Genomic DNA, 15,921 nt, shown 5'->3' with positions numbered 1-15,921 from the left:
GGCCGAGACGGGGGCGAGCAGCCTGCTGGCCACCCTCCGCTTCCCCTGCCTCGGGCAACCGGTTTTCCTCCTGGTTTTCTGTCCCACCTGCCGCTCCCAGGCCGGCCCAGCCCCCTCCGGTTTTCATGGAGACATTTTATCCCCCAGCAGATGCCGGGGCCTCAGCTGCTTTCTACCCCACCTACCTGCTTTTGCAAGCATGTGCCCTCTGGCCAAAAACACAGCAACACTATCCGTCCTCCCCCCCCTAATTCAGGAGAGCCCCTCTCCAGCACCTCCCTGGGACACCCCCCTGAGGCAGGGTCTGGCCCAGAAACACTCAGGTCTCCCCTGTTTAATGGCTGCTTTGCAGAACTCAGGCCCACGGGCCCCCCGAGCCCCTTGCAGCACCCCAGCCCACCACAGGTACCCCGTTTAAGTCCAATCGCTGATGTGACAAGTACCCGTCTGCTACAGCCTTCTCCCACAGATCCCTGGCTGCGCTCTCTCCATGGGGTTTTATTAGAGTTGCGGACATGCCCCAGCTCAGGCATTTGTAAAAATATTTTTGCAGGACAGTCACTTGCAGGTCTACACCTCCCCGACCTCTCCGCAGGCAACAGCGACTCAGCCTGGGGGACTCCCAGGGACACCCAGCAGGGCTTGGGACTGACCCTGGTACCCCAGCACCCACCGTCCACAGCCCCAAGAGACCCCCCCCAGCCCCAGCCGCCTCTGCCCAGGCGCTGGGCAGTCCCCAGCCTTGTCCTGCTGGGTGATGGCAGTCACCAGTGGCAGCAATGAAACACGGGATGGGAAATTGCTGCCTCAGCCTAAGCATCCTGCCCGCGGCTCTGCCAGGCTGGGGGGTTTTGTGCTGAAACAACCCAGGAAAGAAAAGAAACACGGCTGAGATGAGACACCGGCTTAGCCCATAACTAGCTGAAACCATGCCAGCCCTTCCCTTTCCCCTTGCAGAGGAGCAGTGACAAACAGAAACCAGCAGCATCGGCATCAAACAGCGACTTCTTGCAGCTACCTGGGCTGAGGACAAACCACTGTGCCTCTTGCAAGAAAGCGCAACATCAAAATCAATCCCAGGGACAACCCCCCCAACTGCAGCAAATGGGAAACCCAGCTGAAACCCTGCTCAGAAGATGCCCTGACATGGGAGGGAAAATACCTGTCTCTAAGCAGGCGCCTCTGGTGCCCTGCCTTGAAATTGAGCCTGGCAGAGCCGAAAGGGGCAGCTCTGTGGAGGAGGATTTAGCGGCACAACCAGCACTACATTTAGTAAGCAATTATTGGGAAGAGCAGGCTTCACTGATTCCTACTGGCAAGTGTCCTTAAAATTACCCTCATCGCAGCCACCCTGCCTAAGGGAAAAAGTTGATTTCAGCTAAGTCAATGGCTGTCTCGGCTCACCATGAGATAAGTCCCAAATGATGATCAACTCAAACACAGCAGGAGTCTGTAAGGAGGGCCTGGGAGCAGCTGCTGGGTTTAACATTTGCTGTTTGCATTTCCACAGCATCTGCAAAGCCTCAGCAGCAGACCAGGCCCTGCTGTGCAAGGTCCTCTACAAACACCCAACAGGGATATCCTGCCCGAGACACAGCATGTGGAGCCTGAACAGGACACGAGACTGGAAAACGTACAGGAGGGACAAAGAAACACCAAGATAATACAGTCAGCAGGTCTCTGCAGCTAAAAGAGTTAAGAAAGTAACAACAAATGAGTTATTTTAAAGAAGGATATACATTTTTTGTAAGGAATGGCATTTATTTTACTCAAGTGGGAAGGCACCCTGGAAGAAGCAGGAAGGTGTTAATTTGAAACGCAAACAGGTGTGTGAAACCCAGAGGAGGTGGGCGGGTGAGCTGATACTGCAGCATGGGGTGGCCTGGGAAGAATCTCAAAAATCAAGATCAGCCAGAACGTTGGCCAGAAATGACCCATGCAGCAGCATTTGGGAAGACAAATGGAAACAAGTACAATCGCCTTGGTCAAAGATTAGGCTTTTGCATTTATCCCCTGGCAAAACACCATCAGATGAAGTTTTGGACAGGACATCTTGGGAGTTTACTGTACCAGCAAACAACCTGCTGTGCTTCCAGCTGTAGCCATAGCTAAACTGCAGACATGTGACGTGTCTGGCTCCAGCTCACCAAAATGGAGCTGGGCATGCCCAGCACCACCAGCAAATGCAGCAGCTCTCCACGCTCCATCAAGCAAACCCCAGGCAAGAAAATCTAGGTCAGGCCCTTTCAGAGAGTGCCCTGTGGCGAGGATTCGATTGACACTCATGCGATTGCCAGCTCCATGACACTCTTCCTCTGCAAGTCTCAAATCCCCGCCTGTGGGAGGAAAATTAAACCCTTCCTTACACATGTCTTAAGCCCATAGTAGTCATCAGCTCAGCTTGCTTGACCTGGCATGATGCTCGCCACCAGTTCTACCCGCTTACACCATATCAGTATTTGCGTTATTTTGAAAACTCATACAAATTAATTCTCCTCTGGCCTTCTTGCTCTTTCTGAATATTTCAAGATTTGTTTAAAAAACGGGCTATGCTGCAGCCAGGTCTCTTAGGACTCTTGCTGTTTATCACAAGTCCAGCATCCTCCCTCAGCAATGAACTCAAAAGTCGTCCTCTTTCCAAACACTTACAGTTGAAATAATTCAAATACAGAATTTGTTTTTAATATTTGGCTCTTCTATCTGACCAATATGCATAATACTTAGCATTTGTCTCCGACACATTTAAAAACTCTCATCTTTTTGTATTTCATACCATCTCTGTTGATTGCCACCTTCTTTTTTCCTGTTTGTCACACATTCTTGTATGTCTAATAGCAGCTTTCCCTAAATGAGGCTTATTAAGCATTTAACTAAACCTATCCATTTCACAGCTGTGGGGTTTGGTCATCTAGTAAATGTTTTTTAACAAATCTCCATTTTACTTCACAGATTTTCTATTTAAATGTTACCTTTCAATCTGAGTCATCATGCCCATCAACTTTGGAGGCAAAAGGCATACACCACAGCTGGAACAGGCTCCGTTAGCCTTCAGGAATGCGACTGGTATTTATAATGAAGCCACCAAATTCCAATCCAGTGACAAATTAGTGTTTACCCATGACACGGATGCCAAATGGGCATTCAGAAATACATTTCCAAAAACAATATTCTCAATCACCATTTTCAAAGACTCAAAATCTGTTCTCTTGTAAGTTGCACGAGCTCTGCAATCTGCCCCTCTAAATTAAAACCTCTAACAACTTTGTTTTCTCTATCCCCCTCGGCATATTTGTGACAAGTCCTTGGCTCTCTGGATTAGCTTGGTGGTCTGCGACAGCCTCCTTTTGAGCTTTTGAGTTTTGCTAGTTCACCCGCTGATGCATGGGAGATTCAACACCGACATGTAACCCAGCCCCTGGCAGCAAAGTGTCAAGATGGAGCACATTCCCACCTCTGCCCTTCCTGTGGAGGCCATGATTTAATATTGCAATCACACGGCTCATCCTGCTTGTCTCAGAAATCCAACTTTCACTGACTTTCTTCCAGTTAACGAAAACTTCTAATTCTTATTACCCAACCTCCTAGCGGGACCATACACACAATTAGAGGTTTTCTCCCTGCCTCACTCTGGAAGCAGAGTTGACTCACGAAGACGAGATCCAACGGGATGCACACCCATCATGCATGGGCTGGGGGCTCACCCAAAGGGCTGCATTGCCCCCCAACTCCTCTCTTTGGGACTCACCTGCCAATATCCCCCGTGGCACAGCACAGCCTCGCACGGCGCCCAGGCTGCTAATGCGATCTGAAGAGGGACGTGCTGCCCATCAGCGCTGAGGACAACCCCTCACACGGGCTTGGTAAGCACAAATCTTCGATGGGAGCTGCAGCCACCCGTGAGGTGAGCCCAGCCCCAGGCTCACAGCTCAGCAGAGTCAAGCAGTGACTCAGGACAAAACAAACCAGCTGCAAATATTCCAAGTATGTGGACGCCAAGAGGGGAGGAGCCACTGCCTACCATGAGAAGAGAGGGGATGAAACTAGGGCAGGGAATAATTAATCTGAGGGAAAGGCTAAACTCACTGCCAGGAGCAGGATCTGGCCAGGGTCAAAACTCTCACTCTGGACATTGGTAATAAGCCTGTAACAGAATATATCCACTGCTCCGAAAGCAACAGACTGAATATATTCAGTGTGCCATTGCTCCTTAAGAGGAAGCAGGGGGTGCAGCGGAGAGATGCCATGGCAAAAGTAGACTGCAGTCCACAGAAGTGAATTCACCCATTTGCCTCGGCAGAGTCCTGAGACCAAGGAGCAGGAGATAAATCCAGACAAACAACAAAAATGAGTTGAACAGGAACAGACTGGGGACACTTCTCCAGGGTCACTGGAATGGCTTGACTTCTCAAAGATGTCTCATGCAGAGGCCGCATGGTGGGGATGTCTCTAAGCCAGGTAAGATGCCAACCATCATCCCAACACAGCCCCACCACATTCAGCCTGAACATGGGATGGTCCCAAGCTGTGATGTAGAAAAAAGTGAAGTAATATGATGGTATGCAAAGAGTTAACCTTCCAAAGCTGAGGCAAAGCATCAACAAAAGGGATTGTGAGCAAAATCGCTGGGGGAAAAAAGAATGAAAGTTGGAAGTTCTTAAAAGGATGTTTTAAATACATAAGTCAAAAAACATGGTTATATGATCAAGAAAGAGAACAATATTGATGAAAAATCTGTCCTGGGTCTGTGCTTCAATAAAGACAGCAAATATAAATAAATGAATGAATACAGAAAACCAGGTAATAGACAACAGACACACCAGGAATGCTGAAGGACAGAAAAAAGGGAAAAGAAAGATATCAAGAAAAATCCATGGATGGCAGAATTAAGAATTCAGTTTTCATTTTTGAAATGAGGAAATAAAATGCTACTTTATAATAGACTTAATTCCATCCAGGACAAAAGAAACCCTTTCAATGACACAATCCCACAGGAAAGAAGAGATTGTAAAATTCTTGGTAAGTTTGGCAAAAAGGCAGAATTATACAATAAATATTCTGTTTCTTTCCATCTAAAAAGCAAAAATAAGACCTTGCTTACTGGCACCTCAAAAACCTATTGCCAGCAGAGAATATCCAGTAAACGGGGCATTCCTAATCAGGTTCTCCAGGGACTGTATTTGGAGGTGATCCTACATAATATTTTTAAAGTAAATGGAAAATCACTGCAGTCATGTAGAGAACTGAACATCAATTCAACAGGATCGCAAATAAAGATGAGGCATATGAGTCACTGAGTAACCCAAGGTATCGTGAATAAGATGGAATTACTCAAACCAAACAGGTTTAATGCAGACAAATGCATTAATGTATTAAATGGGGACAAGAAATGCAGCCACATGCAGGATTGTATTCTAGGGAGTAATGCTTCTGCTTGGTTGGCCAAAACTCAGCAGGAATGCTCCAAGTGCTGCAGAGGCAGACTGGGGTCCTTGGACAAGGGCACAGGAGCGCAGCAAGGTAAATTTCTGTGCAAGCAAGTGCTGACACCCACCCAGAACGTCTCACGCAGCCCTCAAGTCCTTAAAAGAGTCTGAACTGAAAAATGAGTGAGCATCAGGAAGAATAAAGGTCTTCCTGTGGGTCTGCCATGAGTATTTTAAGACTATGCACTACGAAGAACTGAAGACTGAAAAATTACTTAATTACATTACCTGCCTGAAAAGAGAATCCATCAACTAAAAAGCTCTAATTTAGAAGAAAAAGGTTGGGGTTCAGAGCTGAAATGCAACACATTAGCATGCAAAACCTTTAAGAGTGCTGGTGACTAAGCAGCAAAGCTATGACAGGCAGGTTCTCCTTCTGTTGATGTAGCAGGCAGACACATCTGAGTCTCACCCCTGAAGAGATGCTCTAACCAAGTAGCTGTCAGCGGGCTGCACTGCAGAGAAATCTGTGAGAAATGTAATAACCCTGCTTATGAAAAAGATCAGGCCATGTCATCTCTACTGGGGCTTTCAAGTCCTACATTCTCTTACTCTGTGGACAGGAGAAGGAACCTGGGAGAGAAGTAGACAGCATTAGAAAAGGCACCTGGGGCACACACAGAGGGAAAAACAAAGCTGACTTTTTCCTACCAGCTGAGCGGGAGGGTGTCTGCTGCAAGCGCGCTGCTAGAGCTTTTGGGGAGCTGCTGGCAAGGTCTTACATTGAGGCAGCTACAAGAGCAAAGCATATACGCCAAGGAGGGCTGTTCCTGGTGCAGCACTGTGCCCCAGCAGGGCAGGAGGAGGAGCACAACACGGAATTGCAGCCAGAAACAGGCCACAGGACGGACAGTGTATCAAAACACCTGGAGCCTTCCTTCTTCCTTTCCTGCTGTGAGACACCGGCCCTGATGGCGAGGGCACCCTGCCCCACGTGTCCCACAGCCACTCCTGCGCCCCTGAGCCTGCCACAGCAGGGACGAAATCCAACATCCCCTCCCAGTGCAAACGTGGGTATACGCAGCGTCTCATTTAACATCAGAGGAGCAACAGCTCTCACCCAGCATTGCAGTCTGTCCCCTCTCCTCTTGCAAAAGCTGGCCAGGCCAGCACTGCTCCAGCCTCCTAAGGCTTTGTCAGACCATTTCCCTCCCCATTCTGCTCCTGGTTCCTCCTGGCTCCCCCACTGCCCTTTGGACGTCCTGGCAGTGCAAAGCCTCTCCCTTCCCTTGCCCTGGGGACACAGCTGAGCAAAGTCCCACCCTGCCAGGGTGGCAGACAGTGCAGAAATGCAGCTGGCGGAGCCTGCTTAATCAAATAACTCCAGAGGACAGATTTCATGTTGTTTAAGCTGACAGGCAGCCACAGCCTCCAGCTCTGCCACCGCTTTGGCCGCTGTGCTGCGGTGCTATTTTCCTCTGCGTTTAAACACCTCTTCATGGAGAGTTCACACATGTGCTCGAGACACGCTGGCAGAAAGGGTGCAGAAGCAAACAGGTTTCCAGGCACATGGCTGCCCAACGGGGAGGCCAGTCCACCGAGAGGTGCTCTTTCACTCCCTCTGCCCAGACCCTACAACTTTGCTGCCCCCTCCCCAACACACACTAATATCCTTGCAACAACGAGCCAAGCCCCACAAAGCTGTCTGCAGCCAATTGTGTCCCAGCCATGGTGTCAACAGAATGATTCCTCCCATGCCAAGACAGCCTGAGCCCTTCAGCTTTGCTATTGCTCCAGCTCCAGGATGCTGGTTGACAGGACTGGAGAGCTGGAGATGGCTCAGGGACCCAGGACCCAAGACCTACAACTGCTATAGCACAGGCAAGGGATGACTGTGGTACTGAGGGGCTGGCGATGCAGGAGGTACCATTCCCACTTGCGACAACCCCCCCAAGCGTGTAGATACCCTGGTGTCCTGCCCATGCGTAATCACGCAACTACAAGTACTTGCCCTCCGTGTCTGTCTGAGTGTTACAACAACTTCCCTTATTTGCTGCTTTGTGCTGCCTGTTAACAGCTGCCACACTTGCCCTCTCCAGAGTCAGGATTTGGTTTCTACACACAGAATCTGTTCCCAATGGTTATAAAAGTAAAACAGGCAGTGGGAATAACTCCAGCACCTCACCCTCTTTCCCATGAGGAACCTCCTTGTAGCCCTGAGAGAGCAGACAAAGCAGGGCCACAGGTTTTAGGGTGTACCCAAAACACTCGGGGCACAGATGGAAAAGCGACTGAAAGGATACCAGTGAGCCATGGGTCTGTGCCACCTGGGCTTCCCTCCCACCCGGGCCTCTGCAAAATGGGGGCAAGAGCCTTTGCATGTAGGTGACTCTACAGAGGGGTAAAGATGATGATGATGATGCCCACTTCAGCAGACCCCAGGGTCTCCCACGAGAGCTTGTCTGTGCCAGCCACCCGCCTGTGCCAGAGTCCCAGTGCTGCCCTGGTGCCAGGGCAGGGTGAAGGCATACCGAAAGCAACTGCCCAGCATTTCCCTGCGTACCTCGCTTCTCCTTCCTGGTCTGCACAAACTCCGAGTGCCGCAGGGCGCTGGGAGCCGTCCGTCTGTAGAAGCTGTTTCGCTGCAGCACGGAGCCTGCCCTGTTTGCTTCCTCAGCCTCCAGCTCCCAGACCTGGCTCCAGTCTGGCCGGCCTGTGCGTACCCTCGAGCGCTCTGCTCCACCGCTGCTCCTGGCTGGCATCCCGGGCCCTGGGGCTGCTCCTTCCAGCTCCCCATGGCCGTTGTAGTCCACATCCTGCGACTTGGTCTGTGTGTAGCAGGTGCCTGACCCCAGGCTCACACTACTGTCTCCTGAGGACCTGACTGCAAATGCAGGAGCTTCACAACCTCTGTCCAGACTGCTGTGGTCCATGATAGGGCCTTTGGGCTGCCTGTGCCGCTTAACGTCTTCTTGGTCTACTTGGTCCCTGACACCCACATAGAGCCTTTCCTGCTGTCTGTATGTCCCAGAGCCTCCATCCTCTCTATACGACTTTTCCCCTTCCCTATATACTTGATTGCCTCCACACTCTCTATAGTGCCTTCTCCCCTCCCTATACTCCCCAGTGTCCCTCTCCTGCCTATATCGCCTTTCCTTTTCCCCATAACGTCTTTCATCCTCACGGTAGTCCCTACGAGCTCTGTCCTGCTGATACCACCTTCCCCCCTCCCTATAGTCTCCAAGGTCTCTATTGTCTCCATACTGCCTTCCCCCCTCCTTATACTGCCCAGGTACTCTGTCCTCTCTGTACCGCCCTTCTCTTATCTCAGAACTGCAGTCTCTGTATTGAACACCCTCCCTTTCACACACTCTATAGTTTCTACCCTCTGTATCCTGGCTTTTGCCTTCCCAAGCACCATCTGCTCTCCTGCAGTCTGTGTACTGGCTATCTTCCTTCCCAAAACCTCCACAGTCTCCATTCATGCTCCATCGGTCCACGGAGATGCCCTCCCCTCTCCTGTAACCATCCGAGACGCTGTCTGCTCTCTGCCAGCCTCTGTGCTGCCTGCTCGCCCTGGGTCTGTCACTGCAGCGAGCCTCACCACGCAGTGCGGCCACTCCAGCCACGTCCTCTCTCCGCACGGCACAGCAGTCCTCATATTCCCAGCCCAAGAGCCGCGGCTCCTGCCTCGGATCCTCCACGCCGTATTTCGTCCCAGGATAAGTGCACATAGTCCCGCTGGGCTGCGGTGCAGGTGCTGCCTCCCTTTGCTACCTGCTCCCCGGAGCCCAAGCCCGGGCTGACGCCGCTTCTCCGCTCTGCTCCAGCGCTCCTGTCCCAAGCGAAACGAAGGCGTCGCTTCCTGAAACCAGCCAGCAAGGGTACGAGGAGGTGCGGGCCCAATCGCTGCCAGCCCCGGCCTCCTCCACCTGCTGCCCAAAGTAATCAGTAACCAGCCCCGAGCAGGGAGGCCGGGGCTGGGCAGGCTCTCACCGCCCAAACCGGCTCTGCGGCTTTGCCAAAGCCTGTCCGCAGGGAAAAGGCAGGGCACTGGAGCATGCGGAGGCCCTGCCCCAAGACCAGCGTCCTCGGGGAAGGGAAACAGGCGGTGTGTAAGAAGGTGGGAAGCCACAGACCAGAGATGGGATACCACATCTCCCTCCCCCTGCCTTTACGCTCTGCACGGAGGCTAAAGGATGTGGTCTAGCAGAGGCTGGGCTCTGCTCCCCGCCTCACTGGGGGACGCTGAGGCCTTCAGCCTCCCCTGGCTCAGATGTGATGCTGAGCCCATCCTTTTCTCAGCCCTCACCCACAGGTCCTGGGAAGAGCAGATGAGCAGCTCCCTGCGTGACAGAGCATCTCTAAGCAGTGCCTATGCAGTGCCATGCAGCCACAGCTGCCTGGTTCCCTGCTCCAGGGCGAACCACTGGTCCCCCGGCTTACAGGAACAGGCTTGAAGGGAGTATCTGGGTTACGGAGTCCAGTGCCAACACACAATGTAAGTTTCCAGCAAGCTATGGAAACTTGCACCCCAGTAATGCCTCTCACTGCAGGGCGCAACATATTCCCAGTTTTCCATGCCAAACGCAGGAGCTCCTATAAGAAACCAAGAAATGACCACAACATGCCCTAGACAGGAAGTGGAAGAGTCCATGGATGTCATCCACATCTCAGGTTCTTGCAACACTTGTAAGGTATACACAAGCCAATGCTCTCAGCTGGTAGAAGACAAAAATAAAACCAATGGACCTTCCTACTCCAACTGCAGGAGGGCAAGCACTAATCCAGCCCAAGGCTCGTGATCAGTGAAACCCTCAGTGTACACGTACAATGCAGCAAAGAAGCAACCTGCAGGTTTTAAACACATATTTCAGAAAACCACATACTTTCTGCTCTTCCTTTGGCTCCCCAAAGGACACACCAAGGGGCTGGGTTCCCCCAAGACTATGCCAGCCCTACTTTGGTTGCTGGTCAATGCTTAGCAAAAGCTTTTTTCCCTCCTGTGTGCCTCCATGTTCCCTCAACAGTGGCAACGCAGAGGGCACACCTGAGGCATGGTGCAAACACGTTTTGCTGAGCTGACACAACACGGCATTACTGATCTTGCCTGCTGCACTGAAGCTGGGCTAGCAAGCCTGAGACATGCTCTCTGGACACACTCAGATGTGAAAGGAGGGATGCAAAAGGAGGGATGAAAGGAGAGCTTGGGTAGGGCACATCTCTATCACAGGACCAGAGCCACTACTTATAAATTCTCAGGTTTCTTCAAGTGGTAAAAAATTCCCTAAGACTACTAAGGGGGTAAGTTGACAGGTAGGATGTTTCAGGATAGTCTGTTAGATCCTGCCCACAACTTCTGTTCAAGTAATCAACAGGGCACAGGGTCTGCAGGACCCGTTCTCTGTCAGGAAGCACTGGGACAGCAGGAGACATTTCCCAGCCAGATCTCTCCCGTAAGAAAATTTCCCTTGATCCAGCCTAGATTTTCCTCTTCCTATCTTCAAGTGATTTAATCTAGCTTCAAATTCTTTAAGCCTCCTTTCAAGTATCCCTCTTGCACGCCACGGACGTGGAGGTTGTTTGTCACCCCGTTTCCCTGGTGCACCCATATCAGCCTTCATTCCCCTGTGCTCTGCATCAGACGTGATCCTGCAGCAAAGTGCCTGGGCTCCCCAGCGCTGATTAAGCAGTGGGAGGATGGAGGCAACAAAGTCAGAGTGAGTAATCCCCAGGCAGGAGTTGGCATTTCACTCCACCTCCCGCATGCAGTGCCCACATTTCCTGCACATTGTGGGTTTCGATAACAGAGCTGGAGTGTCAGAGCTCCCGGAGGAAGCTGGGGAAGGGACTGTGGGAGATGTACGTGGTCCCATATTTCCACTTTGTCTACTGCAATATCAAGTATAACGTAATTAACAGCACTGATTTTTATACTTTGGGTTTCAGAGCCCAAATGTGCTGACATGGACGGGGCAAATTTCTCTTCCCTGAGTAATTTTTCTGGGCTGCAAGGATAAAAGTCATCTTTTTGGCTACTGACATGCTGCAATTTAAAGCTCTGTTGCTGTTACTGACAGTCCAGCATCGTTTTCCTGTTCTGGAATTCTGGACTCCATGGGTAGCAGGAGCACAGGGGAAGGCTTTACTTCTTGCCCACTAACCCTCCCCACTCCCAGGCCAGGTTCAGCACCCTTCTGTGCATCCCCTCTGATTTGTGTGACAAGTCCCCAAAGGTCTGTATCACCACCAGAGCAGAAACCGCAGGAAACCCAGTGCCCTGACAGGTTGAAGGCAGTCACGCCACAGACATCAACTCAAATATCAACTGCAGGACCACCAGCAAAGCCACTCTGAAGATGCTACTCGCTCCCCTATAGCTAAGAGGGGGTGAGACAGGGAGTTTGAACCTGCAGCAGCTGTGTTTTCGCTTGAGAGCAAGGACACACTGGGAGTGGATCAGATGAGGGCTCTGGATGTACGGCAGGGCTGGAAGAAGAGATAGAAGAGTTGGAAGCAAAAGGGGGTGGGGAAGACCAAGGCTGAGGGATGTCCAGAGAATTACACCGTGGTTCTCCAGGGCAAAATCATGATGATTTGTACTGCAACAACACTTACAAAATGACCAAAATCAGGAATTAAATGAAATAAAAGACTGGCTCCAACAGTGCCTGCACACAGCAGGGGCCAGCTGTCCCCGTGAAGCCCCCCCATCCCATGCCACCGCAGACTCACCTCTCAGCTCCTGCAGCTCCACACTGAGGGTCTCGATGTTGGAATCACAGAAATCAAGGTTTTCCAGGGTTTCCGCTCTCACCAGCTCATCCTGCTGCTCCTCCAGCATCAGGCTTAGCTCAGCGCGTGTCTTGCCGTAAGCCTCCAGGTCTCGTTCCACCTCTCCAATCCTCGTCAGCAGAATGGAGCGGGGGGAAGCTGATCCTACCCGTGTCAAGTCGTCACGTCCCTCCTCCATCCGCTGCTCCTGGGTGCTGGGCTGAAGCTGCGCAGGAGCCATGTTTTTCCGCTGGTTGCTTGATGGAGGCCGAGGTGCAGGCCGGGAGGGCTTGACGGAGAAGGACAGAGACCTGCCTTTGGGCACCTGGCCACCCAGTGTGTGCACAGGGGTTGTCGCAAGGCTGCTGGGCCGAGGAGGGGGTGGCCTGAGGGCCTTCCTCCTCTCTGGCTGCCTGGCGTGGGGGGCGCACTCAGGAGACCCACGGACAATGTCCCTCTCAGAGCTGTAGTCCAAGATAGAGAAGTGGCGGGAGACCTTGTCCTGCTCAGCGCTGGTACTTGACAGACTCTTCTCAAACTGTGCCAGCTGCTCTGTCAGTTTGGAGTCAAGGTCTGTGCAGCCGTCCCCCTGCACGGCGAGTGGGCAACATTCCCCCCGGTTCCCAGCCCATGTGTCCTGGGCACCTCCCAAGCTGGAGGAACAGGGTTTGGACTTCTCCCGCTGACTGTCCACCCAATCATCCACATCCTGGGCGCTGCTCTGGCTCTCCTGGGGCTCGGATGCTGCCCAGCTGTTAGGAGAAGAAATTGCCTGGCTCCTGCAAGGATCTGAAGGGGAATGGGGAGCCTGCGGAGACACAGTGGCACTGTCTCCACCATTCTCAGGCAGGGCATGAGTCTCTGAGTTTCCTGGGGAGGCTGAAACGGTTCCTTCAGGTTCCAACTCACTTGCTTCACCAGGCCTGTTGCCCCGTTGGGGAGGCAGCTGAGCAGCAGGGAGAAGGCCATTGACCGTCTTTGTGTGGTCAAAGGGGAGGGAGTCTGCTCTGCCTTTGGGACGTGGCCCTTGGTGTCCTGTGCCAGGAAAGACTTGATGCTGTTTCAAATCTGTGCCAAGATGACCCTCTGTTCTCCCCGCCGTGTGAGACAAAACAGTGTCAGGCTCAGGGTGTGCAGCCAAGTGATCCTCCTTTTCCCTGACATCTTCCCCTGGCAAAGGAATAGCTTCAGCGCAGGTGCTTTCTGGGTCTTGATGGATGGTGACTCCACAGCTGCCTCCACCTTGGGGATCCCCAGCACCTGCCTTTTCCCTGCAAGGCTCCGAAGCTTCTAGCCTCACAAATCTGTGTGGAAAAATGCCACGTCTCCCCCTCAGCTCTCCCTCCAGCCAGCCATCCTCCAGAATGCCTATGATCCGAATCTTGTCACCCACATCAAAATCCAGTTCCTTTGACTCCAGGGCTTGAAACTGGTAGAGGGCCACACCATAGGTGGTCCCTGGCTCCTCCTCCTCCTCCTTGGGGGGCATCTCCACTGTCCCATTGGTGTCACAAGTCCCTGTGGGCTCTGGAGCCACTGAGGTTCCTGGTGCTCTCAGAGGAGTAAGCAGTTCCACAAAACCCTCTGGGAAGATGCCCCTGCGGCCTCTGAGCTCGCCTTCGAACCAGCCAGGCTCTGGGACACCAACAATGTTGATCACATCCCCTTCCCTGAAGTCCAATTCCTCCTCCAACTGAGCAGACAGGTCCATCAGGGCTCGGGCTTGGCCCAGTGAGTAGGCAGGCACCTCCAGGAGAGCACTCTGGGACAGCTGACGGCTCCGAACTGAAAGGCAGAGCTCCCGTACACATGATGAGGGGAAAAAACCCTTGGAACCCCAGCTGCTTCGGCCTTGGAGCCAGCTGGAGGCCAGCGAGCCCTCCAGGATCACCAGGTCTCCTGCAGGGAATGAGACACACCAGTTCAAAAACATGCCAATTGCTTCCCATTTCTTATTCCTGCCTCCCCGTATCCTTCCTGGCCTGACAATCTGCACAGAGTGCAGTGTGTGCTGGCGATGCACAAGAGCACAGAATGGAGGTAAGGCATGAAGCATTGGCAGCCCTGTGTGCGCACGTATCTAAGATACACAATTTTGGCTGCTAAGCCACGAAGTTGCACCAAAGCTTTGATTTCTCTCCCAAATGCAAGTCTAAGATTTGAGGATTGGAGGGCCGTTAAAAGGCAGCTGTAAGTTTAACATGACTCCAATATTTGGAGTTTCAAGAGTAATGATAGATCACGAGAAACTGGCATCAGAGTGGCAGAAGCCCAAAGGTTCACGGTGGATTTGACATGACCCATGTCATGAAGTATTAGGGAATTCCCTGTCTCTCCTGCAACTCTAGGCAGGATGCTGTGGAAGGACATGCTTCTGGAAGGACAGGTGAAGGCTACGAGATACAAAGCAAAGGAAGGGAATGGAGATTACCTCTCTGCAATGACAAGCTCCCTGGCTCTTGAGATGTGAAGTCACTGGTACAAACAAACAGTTTTTCTCCCTGCTTCAAAAGGGGAATATCCACAGGTTCCACAAAACTGCTAGGAAACTGCCCTAAAATGAGAAGCAGTTGTCAGCAATGAGTCTTTCCTGTAGCCTGCCACCACTCCCTCCACCCTCCTTCCAGATTTTGGGATCTATTCATTGCTTGCTAAAGGAAAATAACCAGTTAGCCAGGGTGCTTCAATAGCATGGTGGAAGAGGAACAAGTTTGGGAGTCAGGAATTCCTGAGGTTTTAAATGCTTATGAGCTAACAAAGAACAAAAAGCTTTGTGCCCTTGGCTCGCTCCAGGCAACCAACAGGCTGTGTTCATTACTGGGACTGTGGCATCAGCATGGAGTTTCTGGGAACAGTCATACTAAGTTTTCTCTGCCTTCATTGCTTGCTTCCCAACTCAGAGCCATGATGAGGACTGAGAGATCGAGTAGCACTGGACCACTAGACCAGTGTCTTGTGACTGGGCTCCTCACTCCATAACGCTTGGCCCCAGCACGGCCTCAGCACAGAAGTCAGGCCACCACACTACAGATGTCCATGTCTGTGACCTACAGGCTGTCACAGCTTCAGTGCTGCTGAGGCTCCAGGGACCTTCCCCACTTCATCACTGCTGTGCACCTATTTCACCGTGGCACCCACTGCTGAATGCCTAGCTATTCTCAACAGGCCACAGCCAGACAGGGCAACACACACTTGTTGGCCATCACAAGATACCACTCAGCTACTAGTTTCAGTCCTGGGAGCACAGGACGTGGTAGAGCCTACTGCAAAGACCACTAAAAATTCCTATCTTTTATAATTTGTGGCAGGGGGATATGACGGAGTATGGACTAGTAGTACTTCCAGCATTCACTCTTGATGACCCAATATGGCATCCACATTCTCCAATAAAACTTGGAGACACCATATCCTAGACACGCAGAACTTTGCACTGGGTTTAGGCAGTTTGGCATCTGCTGTTATTAACCTGAGGTGCAACCAGCAGCCCACAGGCTGCTAGCCTCAGTGGCTTCCTTCATGGTTTTAACCAGCTCTACCTCTTTTTCCATGTCTTAGTTTCCTGCTCTGTACATGGAAACAACATAATGCTGTTAGAAAGGAAGTCATGGCACTACACTAATTATTCCCCACAGAATACTGAGTATTACTATTGGTAGGCTGCAGCATCTCCACAGCTTCTATTCAGAAACGCTTTTTCAATTCCCTACAACTTTAGCTTAGAAAA

The 15,921-nt window shown here is 51.8% G+C and overlaps 1 protein-coding gene across 1 annotated transcript in view; it reads right to left on the bottom strand.

Moving 5' to 3' along the window:
- Positions 1-15,921, bottom strand: part of DNMBP (dynamin binding protein) — a 25,968-nt gene that overhangs the window by 8,741 nt on the left and 1,306 nt on the right. Inside the window, exons 2-3 of the mRNA XM_009880471.1 lie at positions 14,629-14,751; positions 12,159-14,096 (exon numbers count right to left, since the gene is read on the bottom strand). Of these exons, the coding sequence (XP_009878773.1) occupies positions 12,159-14,096; positions 14,629-14,751 (2,061 nt within the window). The remainder of the gene's footprint in view (positions 1-12,158; positions 14,097-14,628; positions 14,752-15,921) is intronic.

The sequence above is a fragment of the Charadrius vociferus genome, unplaced genomic scaffold (genome assembly GCF_000708025.1).
Source record: "Charadrius vociferus isolate BGI_N301 unplaced genomic scaffold, ASM70802v2 scaffold443, whole genome shotgun sequence".
In the NCBI taxonomy this organism is placed as follows: domain Eukaryota; kingdom Metazoa; phylum Chordata; class Aves; order Charadriiformes; family Charadriidae; genus Charadrius; species Charadrius vociferus.
This window is presented reverse-complemented; position numbering and strand designations above follow the sequence as displayed.